Genomic DNA, 18,980 nt, shown 5'->3' with positions numbered 1-18,980 from the left:
CGTGCCCACTCTCTCTCTCTCTCTCTCTCTCTCTCTCTCTCTCTCTCGGTTCCCTCTCCCTCTCCATCCCGACGCCATGGGCGACGTTTGAGCACCTTCCGCTCTCCGGCCGAATCTGCGAGTTCCCCTCCATGGATTTCAAATCCACTGCACCCAAAGCTCTACCACCTCCCTAGCTTCCTCCTCAACCCCTCAAACCACAGCGACAACCCCACCTCGCCGGGAATCCCGGATTCCCCGGCCGCCGGTTGGAGTTTCGCCCAAACTCGACGTCACCGTGGAACTCCATCGCTCGGCCACCATTTCTTTCATCCAAGAGCTCGAATTGACAGTAAGTAAGCCGCTAATGCTCGTGCTCCCCTCGTTCCTCCACGTTCTAGTTGTTTCCACGCACGTTCTCGAAGAAGTCCTTTTTACCGCCACGGGCCGCACGTCGCCGACTAGGTTAGGCTTGGTACAGTCGGGCCCACAGAGAGCCCCTTTTCAGTACCAGCCACAGCAGCAGTGGGGGTATCGGCCACCCCAGTACACATAGGCTCAGGGGACGGTCAGGCCCCATGTTCCTCAGCAGAGCGAGCAGAAGGTCTGGGTGCAGCAGCCGGGGGTACGCCCCAATTTGTTTCCGTGTTACAACTGTGGGCAGCCGGGGCACTTTGCACGGAACTGCCCGATGCCACCAAAGTAGGGCCAGCAGTCCGATCAGCAGAGCCAGAAGCAGAACGTGGCTCATTTCAAGCCGGGGCAAGTGCACTACACCACCCTCGAGGGTATTCCTGAGGGAGCTCCAGTGATGGCGGGTACGTTCTCAGTAAACGATCAACCCGTTACAGTATTATTTGATTCCGGGGCATCTCATACTTTTATTAGCAAAGAATGTGCGGTTAGATTGGGGCTGAAGATAGAGAACATGCCAAAGCCGTACCATATTCACTCAACTGGGGGAAAGTTGATCACTAATCAGTTTGTCAAGCAAGTACCCCTGCATTTGCATGGAAAATTTTTCCTACAGCCCTGATAATGTTGCCAACACAAAGGATAGATATTATATTGGGCATGAACTGGATGGAGGGTCAGGGAGTTATTCTGGACACGACCTCACAATCTGTGCACATCAAATCTTCTATTCATGGTAGTATGACCTTGAACTTGAGGGATCACATATCAGTGACTCCTACGGTGAATCAGGTTGTGGGCAAGAATTTGGCTGACATACCAGTGGTATGTGAGTATCTAGATGTATTTCCGGAGGATCTGCCAGGCATGCCACCTGACCGCAATGTGGAGTTTGTTATTGAGTTGCAACCGGGCACGGCGCCCATCTCTAGGAGACCTTATCGGATGCCACCCAATGAGCTAGCAGAGCTAAAGAAGTAATTGCAAGAACTACTTGATAAAGGGTATATCCGCCCTAGCACTTCACCCTGGGGTTGTCCTACACTCTTTGTTAAGAAGAAAGATCAAAGCCTCAGATTGTGTGTGGACTATAGACTTCTGAATGCCGTCACAATCAATAACAAATATCCACTTCCCAGAATTGATATTCTGTTTGATCAGCTATTCGGGGACAAGATATTTTCAAAAATTGATCTCAGCTCTGGTTATTATCAGATAAAGATTAGAGCTGAGGATATTCCCAAGACGGCTTTCTCCACCAGATACGGGCTCTATGAATATCTGGTCATGTCGTTTGGGTTAACAAATGCCCCTGCTCATTTTATGTATCTCATGAACTCGGTGTTCATGCCCGAGTTGGATAAGTTTGTCATGGTTTTCATTGACGACATTCTTATCTATTCCAAAAATGAAGAAGAACATGCTGAGCATCTTCGTATTGTTCTCAAACGTCTCAGAGAGCACAAGTTATATGCCAAATTTAGCAAATGCGAATTCTGGTTAAAAAGGGTTCAATTCCTGGGCCATGTTATCTCTGAGGACGGTATTTTAGTGGACCCTAGCAAAATTCAAGATGTGTTGAATTGGAAGACTCCTGAGTCTGTTTCTAAGATTCGGAGTTTCCTTGGGCTGGCAGGCTATTACCGGCGGTTTGTTCCGGATTTCTCTAAAATTGCTAGGTCCATGACGGAATTGCTTAAGAAAGGGGTAAAGTTTGTTTGGGACGACAAATGTGAACATGCTTTCCAGACTTTGAGAAGGTTATTGACGTCAGCCCCTGTCTTGGCTCAGCCGGACACTACTCGGCCTTTTGATGTTTATTGTGATGCATCATGTACGAGTCTTGGCCATATTCTCATTCCTGCCTTTGGCTTAGCCAGATATTGCTCTGGCCTTGACATTTTTGTGTAATGCATTAGGTACAGATCTCGGCTGTGTCCTCATGCAAGACCAGCGGGTGATTGCTTATGCTTCCAGAGCCCTCAGACGGCATGAAGAGAATTATGCTACTCATGACTTGGAGCTGGCAGCAGTGGTACACGCACTGAAAATCTGGCGCCATTATCTTCTAGGCAATCATGTGCATATATACTCAGACCATAAGAGTCTCAAGTATATTTTTACCCAGAGTGAGTTGAATTTGCGCCAGAGACGGTGGTTGGAACTAATCAAGGATTATAACCTGGAGATTCATTATCACCCGGGCAAGGCTAATGTTGTGGCCGATGCATTGAGCCGCAAAGCTAGTTGCATCTCAGCCACAGCGGTGCATGCCACCTTATGTCAGGAGATGGAGAAATTAAATCTAGTTATTGTACCTGAAGGCACACTTGCTAATATTACCCTCGCACTTACACTTTGGGATCAAATTGTGGATGCTCAGAAAAATAATGCTGGCATGGAGAAGATTAGACGGAGGCTTATGGAGAATGGTCCTAAAGCTGCATGTTTTCGCCGGGATAGTGAGGGTGTGTTATGGTTCAATAGTCGCCTGGTGGTACCTAAGGACTTGGAGCTACGGAAGCAGATTCTTGATGAAGCCCATCTCTCTAGGTATTCTATCCACCCATGCAGTAATAAAATGTATCAAGATTTGAAACAACGTTTCTGGTGGACAAGGATGAAGCGGGAAATTGCTAGATATGTGTCTGAGTGTGACATTTGTAAAAGGGTGAAGGCGAGTCATTTGAGATCAGCTGGTCCCTTGTAGCCCCTGAGTATACCATCATGGAAGTGAGAAGATATTAGTATGGATTTCATTGTTGGGCTTCCCAAGACCTCAAAAGGGTATGACTCTATTGGGGTGATTGTGGACCGTCTCACGAAGTCAGCCCATTTCCTACCTGTGAAGACTATTTATCGAGCACAACATTATGATGAGTTGTATATCAGTCGAATCCTTAGTCTGCATGGGGTACGTCGGACTATTATTTCTGACCGTGGTGCCCAATTTATTGCACGCTTTTGGGTGCAGTTACACTCAGCTCTCGGTACTCAGCTTGTTTGTAGTTCAGCCTATCACCCTCAGACTGACGGTCAAACAGAAAGAATCAATCAAATTCTGGAAGATATGCTGCGAGCTTGTGTACTCTCTTACATTAAAAAGTGGGATGAATGTTTACCACTCGCAGAGTTTTCTTACAACAACAGCTATCAAGAGAGTATCAAAATGGCTTCTTTTGAGGCATTATATGGACAGAGGTGCAGAACACCATTGAATTGGTCGGAAGCAGGGGAGAGAAATTTCTTTGGCCCTGATATAGTTCATGAAGCCGAAGAATAAGTCCAGACCATACAGAAAAATTTGAAGATTGCACAATCCCACCAAAAGAGTTATGCGGACAAGAAACGATAAGCTATCTCATTCCAAGTGGGAGATCATGTCTATTTGTGGGTATCTCCAATGAAGGGGGTTCAACGGTTCGGGGTGAAAGGAAAGCTCGCACCTCGCTATGTTGGGCCTTTTCTTATCACTGAGCGGTGTGGGCCAGTGGCATATCGCCTGGAGCTTCCTGCCCAATTATCCACGGTTCATAATATTTTTCATGTCTCCCAGCTCAGAAAATGCCTCCGTGCTCCAGAAAAGGTGATTGCCATAGAGAAGTTGCAACTGGAGCCCGATCTTGTCTATCCAGAGTATCCAATCAAAATTGTTGATCACAAGACCAGGGTCACTCTGAATGAAACCAGTGATTTCTATAAAGTGTAATGGAGCAATCACTCCGAGCGGGAAGCTACTTGGGAGATGGAAGAATTCGTTCAATCCAAGTGTCCTGAGTTGCTACAAGCCTATCGAGGTACCTAACATTTCGCTCTCGTTTCAATTTTTGCACCGCCATCAAAATCTCGGGACGAGATTTCTTTTAGGGGGAAGGATTGTAACGCCCTGCCTCGCGGACAGTCCATTTGGGACGGCGGACGGTCCGCGACGGCCCTGTTTCAACCACTCCGAGACCGAGGTTCGTCGGTCGCCGCCACGTGGCGACCGTCGAGCTCGTCCCTGGCCATCCCATACGCCGCATTGAAGGCGTGCACATCCCCTTCACCCACCCGAGCCTACTCCCTCGCTCTCTCTCTCTCTCTCGGTTCCCTCTCCCTTTCCATCCCGACGCCATGGGCGACGTTTGAGCACCTTCCGCTCGCCGGCCGAATCGGCGAGCTCCCCTCCATGGATTTCAAATCCACTGCACCCAAAGCTCTACCACCTCCCTAGCTTCCTCCTCAACCCCTCAAACCACAGCCACGACCCCCACCTCGCCGGGAATCCCGGATTCCCCGGCCGCTGGTTGGAGTTTCGCCCAAACTCGACGTCACCGTGGAACTCCATCGCCCGGCCACCATTTATTTCTTCCAAGAGCTCGAATTGACAGTAAGTAACCCGCTAATGATCGTGCTCCCCTCGTTCCTCCACGTTCTAGTTGTTTCCATACACGTTCTCGAAGAAGTCCTTTTTATCGCCACGGGCCGCACGTCGCCGACTAGGTTAGGCTTGATTTCTTCGCGTGCATCACCCATACCCGTGTGCGTCTCGTCCAGTAGATGGTGTAGTGCTAGCCTCGCCATCGGTCGGGTCACCGTTGGCGGGAACGGCGCGCCGCGCTGTCGCGCCGACCTCACTGGTGGCGGCGCGCGGTGTCAAAAGACAGGAATCGCGGACGGTCCGCCTAGGAGGGCCGGACAGTCTGCAAGTCAGGATAGACGTTGTCTAGAGAAGTTGTTGTCTCTGATGGTTTCACAGAATTGAACTGCGGACGGTCCGCTATTGGAGAGCGGACAGTCCGCCGTAGAGTTCGAAATTTGTCCAGAGACGATGTTGTCTCTGGTGGGTTTCGCAGGGTTGAACTGCGGATAGTCCGCTATTGGAGAGCGGACAGTCCGCCGTAGAGTCTAGAATTTTGTCCAGAGACGTTGTCGTCTCTGGTGGATTGGCAGAGTGAACTGCAGACGGTCCGCCAAGGGGGACCGGACGGTCCGCCGGTAGGATTAGAAATTTGTCCAGAGACGTCGTTGTCTCTGGTGGATTGGCGTAGGTATATTGCGGACAGTCCGCTAAAGGTGAGCGGAGAGTCCGCCAGCCAGTATAGAAATTCTCCAGAAACATTGGTGGTTCTGGTGGGTTTGCCGAGTTGAACCGCGGACGGTCCACCACTTGGGCGCGGACAGTCCGGCGTACATTTCATTTCGAAGTATAGTAGGTATATAGTTGGGTTGCACTCAATTATTTCATATGCATTCATATAGCATCCGCAGTTGAGAACGTTGTGTATGAGGTGATTGCGGCACCACATGAGCAGCCGGAGCAAGCCCAGGAGGAGAGGCGTGAGAAACCGGCCCAAGGACCGTCTGACCCCAGCTCTGAGCAGCAGCCCAAAGGTAAGCCCCGGTGCACATCCTACTATTTCAAATTTATGATACCTATATATGTCTCTATTACTTGTGCATTAAGTTCTAGGAGTTGTTTGGAACCCTAGTTGCATGATCCATAGGTTCCCTTGAGTTATACTAGTATGTATAGGACGATAGAGATGCTGTGCTTAAAAGATCCCGGTAGAAGCCGAGTAATTATGGTCACTCGCGAGATATAGGGTATATTTATATTCCAGTACTTGAGTAGTTGAACTTGATATGGGATATGGAAATTTGGAGACCGGGCGGGGAAAGGTTAGCCCCGTCTGTGTCGGTTAAGGACCGTCCGTTGTCTGGCCCTGTGATCGAGTTTGAATTGTACTAGCCGCATGCCGGGAGTAGGAGGTAGTCGAAACCGGTAAGCCGAGTATTGTCTTGCTTCGAAAGTATAGGAACCCACACCCAACTCCTGGGGTGGTCGAGTAGTCGCGGAGAATTGGGGATGCATATGTTTACTTTTGGTGGTCTCACATTGAGCTCGGCTAACCATATGTCGTTGGGCTGGTTCCTGTAATTCGAGGCGGGGAGGGGAATGGTTGGTGCGTGTTGTCCGACGGAGCATACGCGTGTCGTGTTAGTTGGGTTCACCTTGCAAGGTTAAAGCAGATAGATTCGCCGTCAGTCGCTCTCGAATATGAGCACCTTGATCGCAGCACCGCATCGTAGTAATGCTATATGGAATTTAAGTGATGATTGGAAATGATTATCATGAATTATTACTCCAAATTTGTTACGATTGCTTAGCAGGTGCAAATACTAGTTGATGATTTTAGCATATAGAATTTGGAGCTAAAAATAGGAAAAAATAAGGACTCATTTTAGGAGTTTTTTTCTGCAAAATAACCACCAGCCAGAAGGTCTTGCATGTCTAGATATGTGGGCTAAGTTATACCCACTGGTCGGGTAAGTCTTGCTGAGTATTAGTTGCTCAGGGCTTTTGTTGAAACATTATTTCAGGACACTCAGACGTAGACTTCTGTCCCTGCTGCGTTAAGTTCATCCGCCGGGACGCAGAGGGATGGAAGGTTGTGGAGCCGGATACTTAGTTAGGGGACTCATCGGGGTACACTTGTGGGCTGGGTGTACATCCCGTTTGTTTTTGATCGGCCGCCCGATCTATCCGTGGACTGGTGTGGCCGGTTGGGCATAGGCAGTGCTAGAAGCAGTGGCATAGTTGTAGGTCTTTTTTTCTATTCAAACCTTGGTTCCAGCAAGGTAAAGTGTATAAAAATTATGTATGTATTCAAATTTGGTTTGTAAAACTTATGGTAGGGTCATATGTATATTGCTGTATTTTCAAATGTATGTCGTGTTTGTACCATCTGCGCTCATCTTCGCATGAGACTATCGGTGTTGTTTCGATCGGGACGTGAGCTGAGAAAGGACTGTCAAATTAAACCATTAAGTTAATGCGCCCGATGTGTTTAAATGACAGCCATTACGCTTAATTGAGAGTTTTAATTTGGCAGTTCCGTCACATGCAGTGGCAGTGCTCTCAAGGTTGAATTATGCTTCAAGGTTCCTGGTGTTTATATAGCCGATGAATCCGTTGAGCAACGTGCATGGTGCGCAACTAGCGGCAGCGCAGTTGAGTTGTAGAGTCTACGACTCCATCATCCGTTAGGTGTGCTAGCCGTCACAAGTTGACCGGGCACGATCGAGGTAGCGCAATTTGTGGTCGAGATTCGGGACTTATCGTCGAGAGCAGGGCATTGTCAATATCATACTCTTGCAGGCGACGGTGATGCGTCGGCAGTGGTTGACCGCTGACCCATGCGCGCGGATCGTCGGGCTCAGAACGGCGGCTTCCACTGAGCGCGCGGCCAAGTGCGGCGACCATTTCTCTCCAAGCTCGCCTCTGCGGAATCGCTCGATAATGCGTTTCCGACGAGGCATTCCCTGCACGCCCTGCTAATCGCAATTCGCAACCAAGGTGAAGGTGGCCTTGGTGATGTGACTGATGTCCATTTCCAAAGGCCTGTGCAATTTTCCGAGGTCGCGTTTAGTTGTCTCCCGTAAAATTTTTGAAAGAGCATATTTTTACATTTGAAATATTAAATACAGACTAATCATAAAAATAATTACAGAACTCGTCTGTAAATCGCGAGACGAATCTAATGAGTCTAATTAATCTATCATTAGAGGTTGTTTACTGTAGTGTTATTGTAGCAATTTAGTGTCTAATTACAGCCTAATTAGGTTCATTAGATTCGTCTCGCGATTTACAGCCAACAGTCGCAATACGTTTTTTATTTCGTCTAGATTTAAATCTTCATACATGTGCCGGAAAAAAAAATTTAGAATTTTGATTTTTGGAACTAAACACAGCCGGAGATCCAATGTGACTCTGCCGGTGACGGAGGTGACTCGGATGTTTGTTTGGATAGCGAGCCCGAGAGTACCATCATCCTCCTGCCGTCCTCCGCTCAACTTAGGCTGTGTTTAGTTCCGCGAAAAGTTCTTAAAATTTTTCACTGACGTACATCACATCGAATCTTACGATATATGTATAGAATATTAAATGTAGTTAAAAAATATAACTAATTGCATAATTTGATTGTAAATGACGAGACGAATCTTTTGAGACTAATTACTTCATGGTTGGACAATAGTTACTAAATAAAACCGAAACATACTACAACAACTTGTTCACGAAGTTTTCGCAACTAAACACACCCCCGGACAGAGAAGGGGACAAGTTCAGCAGAACTGTTTGATTGACAAAGCGACGTCAAGACAGTCACGCATCTTCGGACTACTCGGCGGGTAAGGCCAGGAAACCCCCCAAACCTGTCGCTAATCCAAGGATTAACCAACCTTTAGGGATGGGCCAGCACGCACTGAGGAGACTAGTTAGCTTGCAGTGCCCCTGGACAGAGGAACCGACAGCCGGCCGAACCCCCCCCCCCCCTCCCCAACTGGGCCTGCTGCTTGCTTCCTTTTCAGTTTCTGTCATTTGAAACTTCAGCTTGATGAAGAATACAGCTCGATTGATGTCAGGGCCAGACACAGCGGCGAAAAAAAAAGGAAACGGCGATTCATTTTCAGCAGAAAGCAGATTGCGACAGCAGAGGCTCCACCGCAATTTAAAATTCAGCATGCGCAAAGGTTTGGCAGTATTGAGTGTCTTGTTTAGATCCCAAAAAATTTTAGTCAAAAATGCCACATTAATTTGGACACATGCATGGTGTATGAAATGTGGATAAAAAAATAAATTGCACATTTTGCGTGTAAATTGCGAGACAAATCTTTTGAGTCTAATTGCGCCATAATTTGATAATGTGGTGCTACAGTAACCATTTGCTAATGACGAATTAATTAGGCTCAATGAATTCATTTTGCAGTTTACAGACGAAATTTGTAATTTATTTTGTTATTAGTCTATATTTAATACGTCAAATGTATCGGTAACATAGGGCATTCGCTGTTACAAAGAGCTTGCAAACAATAGTGCGCTCCAGTACAGCACAAGAACATGTGTGGCTCGTAATGCCACCTCACTCATGCTGAATTCAGCTGGATAAAATATAATGCTTAAATGATTCTTCCTTGACAAAAGTCCTCATAGCCCAAAGGCGTGCGTAGACAGCTCAACTCAACATGTCTGAAGCATTATACGACTGAAAAAAGGCAAGTGCATTAGTTGTCGAGAAAGCAATTGAAAAAAGAAAAACAATTCGTGTGCCAATACCCCACTAATAAGAAGTCTTGGACCCCACATGTCAGCGGCTCGTCTTGATGTCGTGCATGATTTGGGTGTCATTTTCACAAATAACCCTTAAGTTAAGGCTACTTCCACAGTTTACTTGTTCCATGCACAAAATACATAATAATAGATAGGGTACCGTTAAAAAAGACACTCAAATAATTTATGTATATATTCGCCTTAAGATTTTGTAACTATACAAGAGACCATCTATAAGACTGTTGGAGTAATGGGCTTGGCCCATTTATTCTAAAGCAATAAAAGAATTTAAAGCCCACTATTAATGCTAGGGAATCAATGTTTAATTCCGTACCGGGAATTGAGGAGGATCTCAACCGACTTAAAAGGTGGACTTCTTATACACCACTTGTGAAGCCGGTAAGAGGAGGACGGTGAACCACACGCGCGCGCGCGCTCGCTCGCCTCGCCGAGCCGTGGCCGTGGCCGTGGCGAGGCGAGGCGAGGCGCGGCGCGGTGTGATGGCTATTTTGCCGTTGACAGCAATTAATCGTGCGATTAAACGTGCAATTAAATCTGTAATTAATGGCCATAACCGCATCACCTAAATGACTCGACTATATAAGGAGTGCCATGCCCCTCATCCATCCTGCACCAGAGCACTGAGGCAACTCGGCTCCTCTCTTCTCCCTCTCCAGTTGCAACAACTGAGTTCCCCAACGCTAATCTCTGCGCGCACAGAATTAGCGTGAGCAGGCCTCCGAAACCTTGCTCGCCTTGAGATCCTGCACGGGATAGGCGGGCAATCAGGTTTTTGGGTAACGCTTTAGCGTGACTGCTCAAAAATACTAAGGCTTTACCCGATTGTACGACTACTTCCTGGTGGACGAGCCGAACAACTACGTCGACTACATCTTGGTGACCGTTCGTGGGACTGCACTGCGAACATCTTCCTGCACCGATTTAGTTCGACTACTTCGACTGAGGCCAACCGAGTAGATGTCTACTCCAGTTGGTAACAGCGCAGCCAATGCCTCCGGCAACGGCCCCGCTTTAGGGTACTCCCTAAAACTTTGGTTATTTATATTGTTTATGCTTATATGTGTGATAAGTATAAACATGTTCACATGTTTTCTTTTACTCCTTAAAGTCATAGAAATATTGCTAGTTTATACATCTAATTTTGGAATTAAAATATACCGAAAATTGCCTAGATTTCTAACATTCCAAAAACCTGAATGTGTTAATAGGCTTTCGGTATCTAGCTTTGCTGCATCAATCAAACCATCACCTTTTGATGGTTCAAATTACAAACGTTGGCAAGAGCGGCTTATACTGTGGTTAACACTATCGAGAGTGATCCATGTGAAAGAGGGTAAGCCTGAACAATTCTCTCCAGAGGAAGGGAGTGCGTTCGATGAGGCTGATATCCTCTTTCGAGGCTTGATCATTAGTGTTCTCGGTGATAACCTGGTGGATTCTTATATCCGGCTGCCAACTGGCAAAGCTTTGTGGGATGCTCTTGAGGCTCAATATGGAGTATCTGACGCCGGGAGTGAGTTGTATATCATGGAGCAGTTCCTTGAGTACAGGATGGTCGAAGACCGTTCTGTAGTGGAACAGGCTCATGAAATACATACTCTGGCAAAAGATCTCAAAAATTGCAGCAAAGAGTCCCCATGTGTGTTACCCAATAAGTTTGTGGCTGGAGGTATAATCTCTAAGCTGCCACCTTCTTGGAGGGACTTTGCTACTTCTCTAAAACATAAGAGACAGGAGTTCACAATAGATGGACTCATAGGGACTCTTGATGTTGAGGAGAAGGCGAGAGCAAAGGACATACGTGGGAAAGGAGTTGTTGGTGCTTCAAGTGCCAATCTTGTTCAGAAGAACAACTCCAACAAGAACAAGAAAAAGCCACCGCAGAACCAACCAAAGACTAAGAAGACAACCACTTTTAAGAAGAAGAAGAAGACGGGAGCTTGCTATGTGTGCGCTAGTACGGATCACTTTGCTGCAAAGTGTCCGAACCGCAAAGGCAACAACTCCGCCAACATGGTTATTAGCGAGCCTGGAGGAACTTCGGGGTACGGTAATTTATTACCTACTGTTCTTTCAGTCTTTGGTTCACCCGAGTGGTGGGTTGATACTGGTGCTAATATTCATGTTTGTGCTGATGCTTCTTTGTTCTCTTCTTACCAGACCGGCGGGACTTCCTCCTTGCTGATGGGGAACGGATCACATGCGCGTGTTCTTGGTGTTGGTACGGTAAATCTGAAGTTTACTTCGGGGAAGACCGTGCAGCTGAAGAACGTGCAGCATGTCCCCACCATCAAGAAGAATTTAGTCAGCGGCTCTCTACTGTGTAGAGATGGTTTCAAATTAGTCTTTGAGTCCAATAAATGTATCTTGTCTAAGTTTGGTACTTTTGTTGGAAAAGGTTATGAAAGCGGAGGTTTGTTCCGTCTTTCTTTGTCAGATGTTTGTAATAAAATTGCATACAATGTTATTAACGTTGATGAAATAAATGTTTGGCATTCGAGGCTTTGTCACGTTAATTTTGGTTGTATGATGCGCTTAGCTAATTTGAGCTTAATTCCAAAGTTCACTTTTGTCAAAAATTCTAAGTGTCATGTATGTGTTGAATCAAAACAATCTCGTAAGCCTCATAAGACCGCGGAGGCAAGGAGCTTGGCACCCTTAGAATTAATTCATTCCGATTTGTGCGAAATGAATGGAGTGTTGACAAAAGGTGGTAAAAAATATTTCATGACTTTGATTGATGATAGTTCTAGATTTTGTTACATCTATTTGTTGAAGTCAAAAGATGAAGCTTTACACTACTTTAAAATCTATAAAGCTGAAGTAGAAAACCAACTTGAGAGAAAGATCAAAAGAGTTAGGTCAGATCGTGGTGGCGAGTATTTCTCAAATTTATTCACTTTATTTTGCGAGGAACATGGTATTATTCATGAGAGGACGCCTCCCTATTCACCTCAGTCAAATGGGGTTGCCGAAAGAAAGAACCGCACTCTAACGGATTTGGTTAACGCCATGTTAGATACAGCGGGACTTTCCAAGGAATGGTGGGGTGAGGCTATATTGACTGCATGTCATGTCCTAAACCGTGTTCCTACAAAGAATAAAGAGATAACTCCTTTCGAGGAATGGGAGAAGAAAAGGCCAACACTGTCATACTTACGTACATGGGGTTGTTTGGCAAAAGTGAGTGTGCCAATAACCAAGAAACGTAAGCTTGGACCTAAAACTGTGGATTGTATCTTTCTAGGTTATGCTATTCACAGCGTTGGATATAGATTTTTAATAGTGAAATCTGGAGTACCTGACATGCATGTTGGTACTATAATGGAGTCCAGAGATGCTACATTTTTTGAAAACATTTTTCCCATGAGAGATGAAACAAGTTCATCTAGGCAAGAGTTCATCAAGGATGATGGCTCTGCTGAGCCGATAGAACACAATGAACATACACTTGTAGAAAATTCTGAGGAGGATAACAATGATGCTCCGAGAAAGAGCAAGAGACAAAGGACTGTAAAGTCTTTTGGTGATGATTTCATTGTATACCTCATAGATGATACACCCAGAACCATTGAAGAGGCATATTCATCTCCTGATGCTGACTATTGGAAGGAAGCAGTAAGGAGTGAGATAGATTCTATTATGTCTAATGGAACCTGGGAGGTCGTTGAACGTCCTTATGGATGTAAACCGGTTGGATGCAAGTGGGTGTTCAAGAAAAAGCTTAGGCCAGATGGTACTATTGAAAAGTACAAGGCTAGGCTTGTGGCCAAGGGTTATACACAAAAAGAAGGAGAAGATTTCTTTGACACTTATTCACCAGTTGCCCGATTGACCACAATTCGAGTGTTACTTTCCTTGGCAGCCTCTTATGGTCTTCTCGTTCATCAGATGGACGTTAAGACGGCTTTCCTCAATGGAGAGTTAGAAGAGGAGATCTATATGGATCAGCCGGATGGGTTTGTATCAAAGGGTCAAGAAGGAATGGTTTGTAAGTTGTTAAAATCTTTATATGGTCTCAAGCAAGCGCCTAAGCAGTGGCATGAAAAGTTTGATAGAACTTTGACCTCTGCCGGCTTTGTTGTGAACGAAGCTGACAGATGTGTGTACTATCGCTATGGTGGGGCTGAAGGAGTGATTTTGTGTTTGTATGTGGATGACATACTGATCTTTGGCACTAGCCTTAATGTGATTAAGGAAGTCAAAGAGTTTTTATCTCAAAATTTTGAGATGAAGGATCTGGGAGAAGCTGATGTTATCCTTAATATAAAGCTGGTAAAAGAGATCAATGGTGGGGTGATTCTTACACAGTCTCACTATGTGGAGAAGGTGTTAAGTCGCTTTGGTTATAGTGACTATAAACCTGTCTCAACACCATATGATGCCAGTTTAATTCTTAGAAAGAACAAAAGGATAATGCGAGATCAGCTGAGATATTCTCAGATCATTGGTTCATTAATGTATTTAGCGAGCGCTACAAGACCTGATATCTCGTTTGCTGTAAGCAAACTGAGCCGGTTTGTTTCAAACCCGGGAGATGATCATTGGAAGGGTCTTGAAAGAGTAATGCGCTATCTGAAGGGGACAATGAACTATGGAATTCACTACACCGGGTACCCAAGGGTACTAGAAGGGTATAGTGATTCAAATTGGATTTCTGATGCTGATGAGATAAAGGCCACAAGTGGATATGTGTTTACACTTGGTGGTGGAGCTGTTTCCTGGAAGTCTTGCAAGCAGACCATCTTAACGAGGTCAACTATGGAAGCAGAACTCACAGCATTAGATACCGCCACTGTTGAGGCTGAGTGGCTTCGTGAGCTCCTTATGGACTTGCCGATAGTTGAAAAACCATTACCGGCAATCCTAATGAACTGTGACAATCAAACGGTAATTGTCAAGGTGAATAGTTCAAAGGATAACATGAAGTCATCTAGACATGTGAAAAGGCGGTTGAAATCTGTCAGAAAATTGAGAAACTCCGGAGTTATAGCCCTGGACTATGTTCAGACGGCTAAAAATCTGGCAGATCAGTTTACAAAGGGTCTTTCACGAAATGTGATAGACAATGCATCTATGGAATTGGGCTTGAGACCCACGTGAGTCATTCTATAGTGGAAACCTGTCCTATGTGATCGGAGATCCCGTGAATTAGGATGGTGAAACAAAACTAAAGTCTGACTGTGAGAAGAGAACCTTTGTGAAAAGGGCTCATTCCGTGTATAAGGTGCATTTCTCTTCTAATCTGTATGGCAGGTTGGTCTATACCTTAATGTGTGCCAGGTGGTTTCTTTTAAACAAATGAGTTGTTTTCTTGAAACAAAAGATGTTGTCCTACAGAACATCTGAAAGGAACACACCTATATGAGTTTGACCACTGGTCATGGTCTATGAGAATTGGGTATTCTCTAGAAACTCATGAAGGGCCTGGAGTATGACTTATAAGCTCCAAACCGCGGGGATGCTTTTGCAGCCTAGTACCAGTGTAGGGCTCTGGTCAAACTTGTTTGCACAAAACTGGCAATTCAAGGCATAGTCCATTGCACAGTTGTGAATAAGTGTAGCCTTTGTCCTAGATGGAAGTTCAACTTAACAGTCTCTGTCGAATACTGGTATATCAAAGAGAGAATGAGGGTATTTCTAGTGTGGCTTGAATTTCTTGGTGGGGATTGTTGGAGTAATGGGCTTGGCCCATTTATTCTAAAGCAATAAAAGAATTTAAAGCCCACTATTAATGCTAGGGAATCAATGTTTAATTCCGTACCGGGAATTGAGGAGGATCTCAACCGACTTAAAAGGTGGACTTCTTGTACACCACTTGTGAAGCCGGTAAGAGGAGGACGGTGAACCACACGCGCGCGCGCGCTCGCTCGCCTCGCCGAGCCGGGCCGGGCCATGGCCGTGGCCGTGGCCGTGGCCGTGGCCGAGGCCGAGGCCGAGGGCGAGGCGCGGCGCGGCGCGGCGCGGCGCGGCGCGGCGCGGTGTGATGTGATGGCTATTTTGCCGTTGACAGCAATTAATCGTGCGATTAAACGTGCAATTAAATCTGTAATTAATGGCCATAACCGCATCACCTAAATGACTCTGATGGTGTCCAGGTTCAACGAACCTGAGCACCTGAGTCACTATATAAGGAGTGCCATGCCCCTCATCCATCCTGCACCAGAGCACTGAGGCAACTCGGCTCCTCTCTTCTCCCTCTCCAGTTGCAACAACTGAGTTCCCCAACGCTAATCTCTGCGCGCACAGAATTAGCGTGAGCAGGCCTCCGAAACCTTGCTCGCCTTGAGATCCTGCACGGGATAGGCGGGCAATCAGGTTTTTGGGTAACGCTTTAGCGTGACTGCTCAAAAATACTAAGGCTTTACCCGATTGTACGACTACTTCCTGGTGGACGAGCCGAACAACTACGTCGACTACATCTTGGTGACCGTTCGTGGGACTGCACTGCGAACATCTTCCTGCACCGATTTAGTTCGACTACTTCGACTGAGGCCAACCGAGTAGATGTCTACTCCAGTTGGTAACAGCGCAGCCAATGCCTCCGGCAACGGCCCCGCTTTAGGGTACTCCCTAAAACTTTGGTTATTTATATTGTTTATGCTTATATGTGTGATAAGTATAAACATGTTCACATGTTTTCTTTTACTCCTTAAAGTCATAGAAATATTGCTAGTTTATACATCTAATTTTGGAATTAAAATATACCGAAAATTGCCTAGATTTCTAACAAAGACATCATAAATATACTTGTCCAAGCAGCTTAGAGTGACATTCTGAAAACTTGAGAAAAAAAATTAGAATCTGCATTCATGACCTAGAAACTTCACACCACATTGATTTATTATTCGCTCACAAAATGTAAAATGAATGCGACCTTAGAGTAGCTTAATTGGTTAGGTCCCCTTAGATGTTGATCTGGTGGTCCAGATTGGAGTTTGTATAGTTTGCACGAAGGAGTTGGTTTGCACATGATATGTTCCCTTAAATGATACCCCCTCCGTTTCAAATTATAAGATATTCCAACAATCTTGGAGAGTCATAATTTTTTTGTTTGACCAAATTTATATAATAGAATAATAACATTTATTATATAAACTAAGTACCATTAGATTTTTTTATTAGTTATATTTTCATAGTACATCAATTTAATATCATAAATTCTTATATTTCTCTCTATAATCTTGGTCAAACTTGAGATTGCTTTGACTCTCCAAGATTCTTACGATGTCTTGTAATTTGGAACGGAGGGAGTACACCATATGTATCGATAGTGATGTGCATTTGGTGAAAATATTCAATTACTGGAATTAGGATTTGGATGAAGATACCTAAATAGCCGAGGAATCCAAGTGGTCCGTTGGGAATAGGACTATCTAATTTATTTTCGCAATACACAAACAAAAATCAGAAATGAGGATTGAGGAATGATCTCTACGACTCTACACTACTTATTTGCTGATCTAGGGGCCTTGGAACTAGGATGGTGACTGAACAATAGCAAACCTGATATTTTCCTCGCTCTACTACAGAACACACGGTCTCCCAACTACGGGTGACACTTCGAAACAAGATCGAACACGAACACGCACGTACAAGTCAACGCATGCAAAACATGCACGCTTGCCGAGTTCCTAGAGCTTGTGCCGTAGTAGTATCTGTCTATCAGACGTGGCTCTTGATGGCGGAGCTGTAGCCCGTGCGGTCGTCGTAGAACTTGGACCAGAGCATGACGCCGCCGTACTTGGAGGAGCCCCTGATGAGCGGCAGCACCTGCGACGTGAGCTGGCCCGCGGGCACGAACCCGGTGCCCGCCGCGTCCTTGGAGGCCGGCAGGCCCAGGAAGATCTTCCCCGCCGGCACCGACTCCCACTGCTTCCACGCGGCCAGAAACGCGCTGCGCCCCGAGCTGAACTGGCACTCCGGGTTGTTGTAGAACTGCACCCACACGAAGTCGAACAGCCCCGTGTCGATCGCGCCGCTGTCCCACTGGTCCGGGAACGGGCACTGCGGCGCCGCGCTCAGCAGCACCGCCGTGCCGGCGTTCTTGCCCATGTCCTTGAGGTCCCTGCAATGCAACCAGAGCATGAGCAGATGTGCGCATGCATGAAACGAACATGCAGCGATGAGCAGCAGGCGGCTGCGGCGAGAGTTTACTTGGCGAGGTTGTCCCAGAACTTGCCGCTGCCGAGCTCGATGTCGAAGTCGATGCCGTCGAGGACGGCATCGCCGAGGGGGCGCGACGACGACGAGCCGCCGAGGTAGCTGTTCCAGAGGTACGCGCCCACCAGCCGCGCGTCCGCGGGCGAGGACAGGCCGTAGTTGCCAACGCCGCCGCCGATGGAGAGCAGGACCTTGACGCCGCGGCGCTGGCACGAGCGGATGTCGCTGCTCAGGACGGCGCAGCCGCCCGACGAGGCGTCGCAGTGGCCGGACAGGTCCAGCTTCGGCGCCCGGCCCTGGCCGAACTGGAAGACGAAGGCGAGGATGACGAACTGGTACTTGCGGGACGCGCACGTCGCCGACAGGGTCGCCTCTCCCGTGTTCTGGCCCCAGTATATGGCGATGTCACCGGCGTGGCTCGTGGCGAGGAGCGCCAACAAGAGAGTAGTAGCGAGCTGGATGGGAATGAGAGCTCGGCCTGCCATGGTTGGAGCAAGCGACTAACCTAACCCAACACAGTGTGTGCTAGTGTTACTAATAAGGATGTGCTTGCCTTGAGTAGCTATATGGCTGGACTGGCCAAGTGTGATTAGCCGGGTCCCCTTTTTATAGCGGATTGACAGTGTTAGCAGTAGCAATTTGAGAGTCATGGGGATGGGCCTGCCTGTACACATAGTAATTGGTCCAGCATATTGTGGCGCTCCTGGACGGAAGAATGGACAGCCGGCCGATCAAACTAGGCGTGCTCCTTGGCTCGTTTCATTTCTACCAATCCTTTCAACTTGATGAAGAATACATTTCCATTGATGTCAGGTGCAGCAATGCAACATTCTTCATTCCTGCAGCTACGGTATTTAATTTGCCGCCCACAAGATTGCCCTTCTAATGGCTATAAGCCTATTACCAACGTGTATACAGGAATAAAAGTTCCAAAATCATGGTGGATTATTTTCAAAAGACTCCTACATTCTATAAATAACCTCCTAAATTGGATCGTGATATCCAATTTAGGAGGTTTTATGTAAATATTTGAATCACGGTTATTAATCATGATCCGAACGAGAGAACATTCTGTAAAGTGTGCTAATCTGGTTTCTTGAAGTGGCCATGCCGATTTATTCCTCGTTTGGTTTTTTAAGTTGTTGTCACATCGAATGTTCGGATGCCAATTTGAATGTTCAGATTCCAACTTAATATAAAACTCATTGCATAAGTTGCAATTAGGGCTCTAGATGAATCTATTAAATATAATTAATACTCAATTAGTGGATGGTTATTATAGCAATTAGTGGTCAAATTATAGACTAATTAG

At 46.3% G+C, this 18,980-nt stretch overlaps 1 protein-coding gene and 1 long non-coding RNA gene across 2 annotated transcripts; one reads left to right on the top strand and one right to left on the bottom strand.

The window, feature by feature from the left end:
- Positions 1-42: 42 nt before the first annotated feature.
- Positions 43-7,067, top strand: LOC120708749. Its single transcript, XR_005689472.1, has 3 exons — positions 43-331; positions 5,635-5,766; positions 6,757-7,067. It is a non-coding gene; the product is annotated as an uncharacterized LOC120708749 (long non-coding RNA).
- Positions 7,068-16,850: 9,783 nt separating this feature from the next.
- Positions 16,851-18,234, bottom strand: LOC120708746 (acidic endochitinase SE2-like). Its single transcript, XM_039994147.1, has 2 exons — positions 17,663-18,234; positions 16,851-17,573 (listed from the first exon to the last, which is right to left on the bottom strand). Exons 1-2 carry the CDS (start codon positions 18,151-18,153, stop codon positions 17,171-17,173), a joined length of 894 nt encoding a protein of 297 aa, XP_039850081.1. The 5' UTR covers positions 18,154-18,234; the 3' UTR covers positions 16,851-17,170.
- Between the last annotated feature and the right edge of the window lie 746 nt (positions 18,235-18,980).

This window comes from Panicum virgatum, chromosome 5K (genome assembly GCF_016808335.1).
Source record: "Panicum virgatum strain AP13 chromosome 5K, P.virgatum_v5, whole genome shotgun sequence".
NCBI classification, from domain to species: Eukaryota; Viridiplantae; Streptophyta; class Magnoliopsida; order Poales; family Poaceae; genus Panicum; species Panicum virgatum.
Note: the sequence above shows the minus strand (reverse complement) of the source record. Positions and strands in the feature narration are given on the sequence as shown.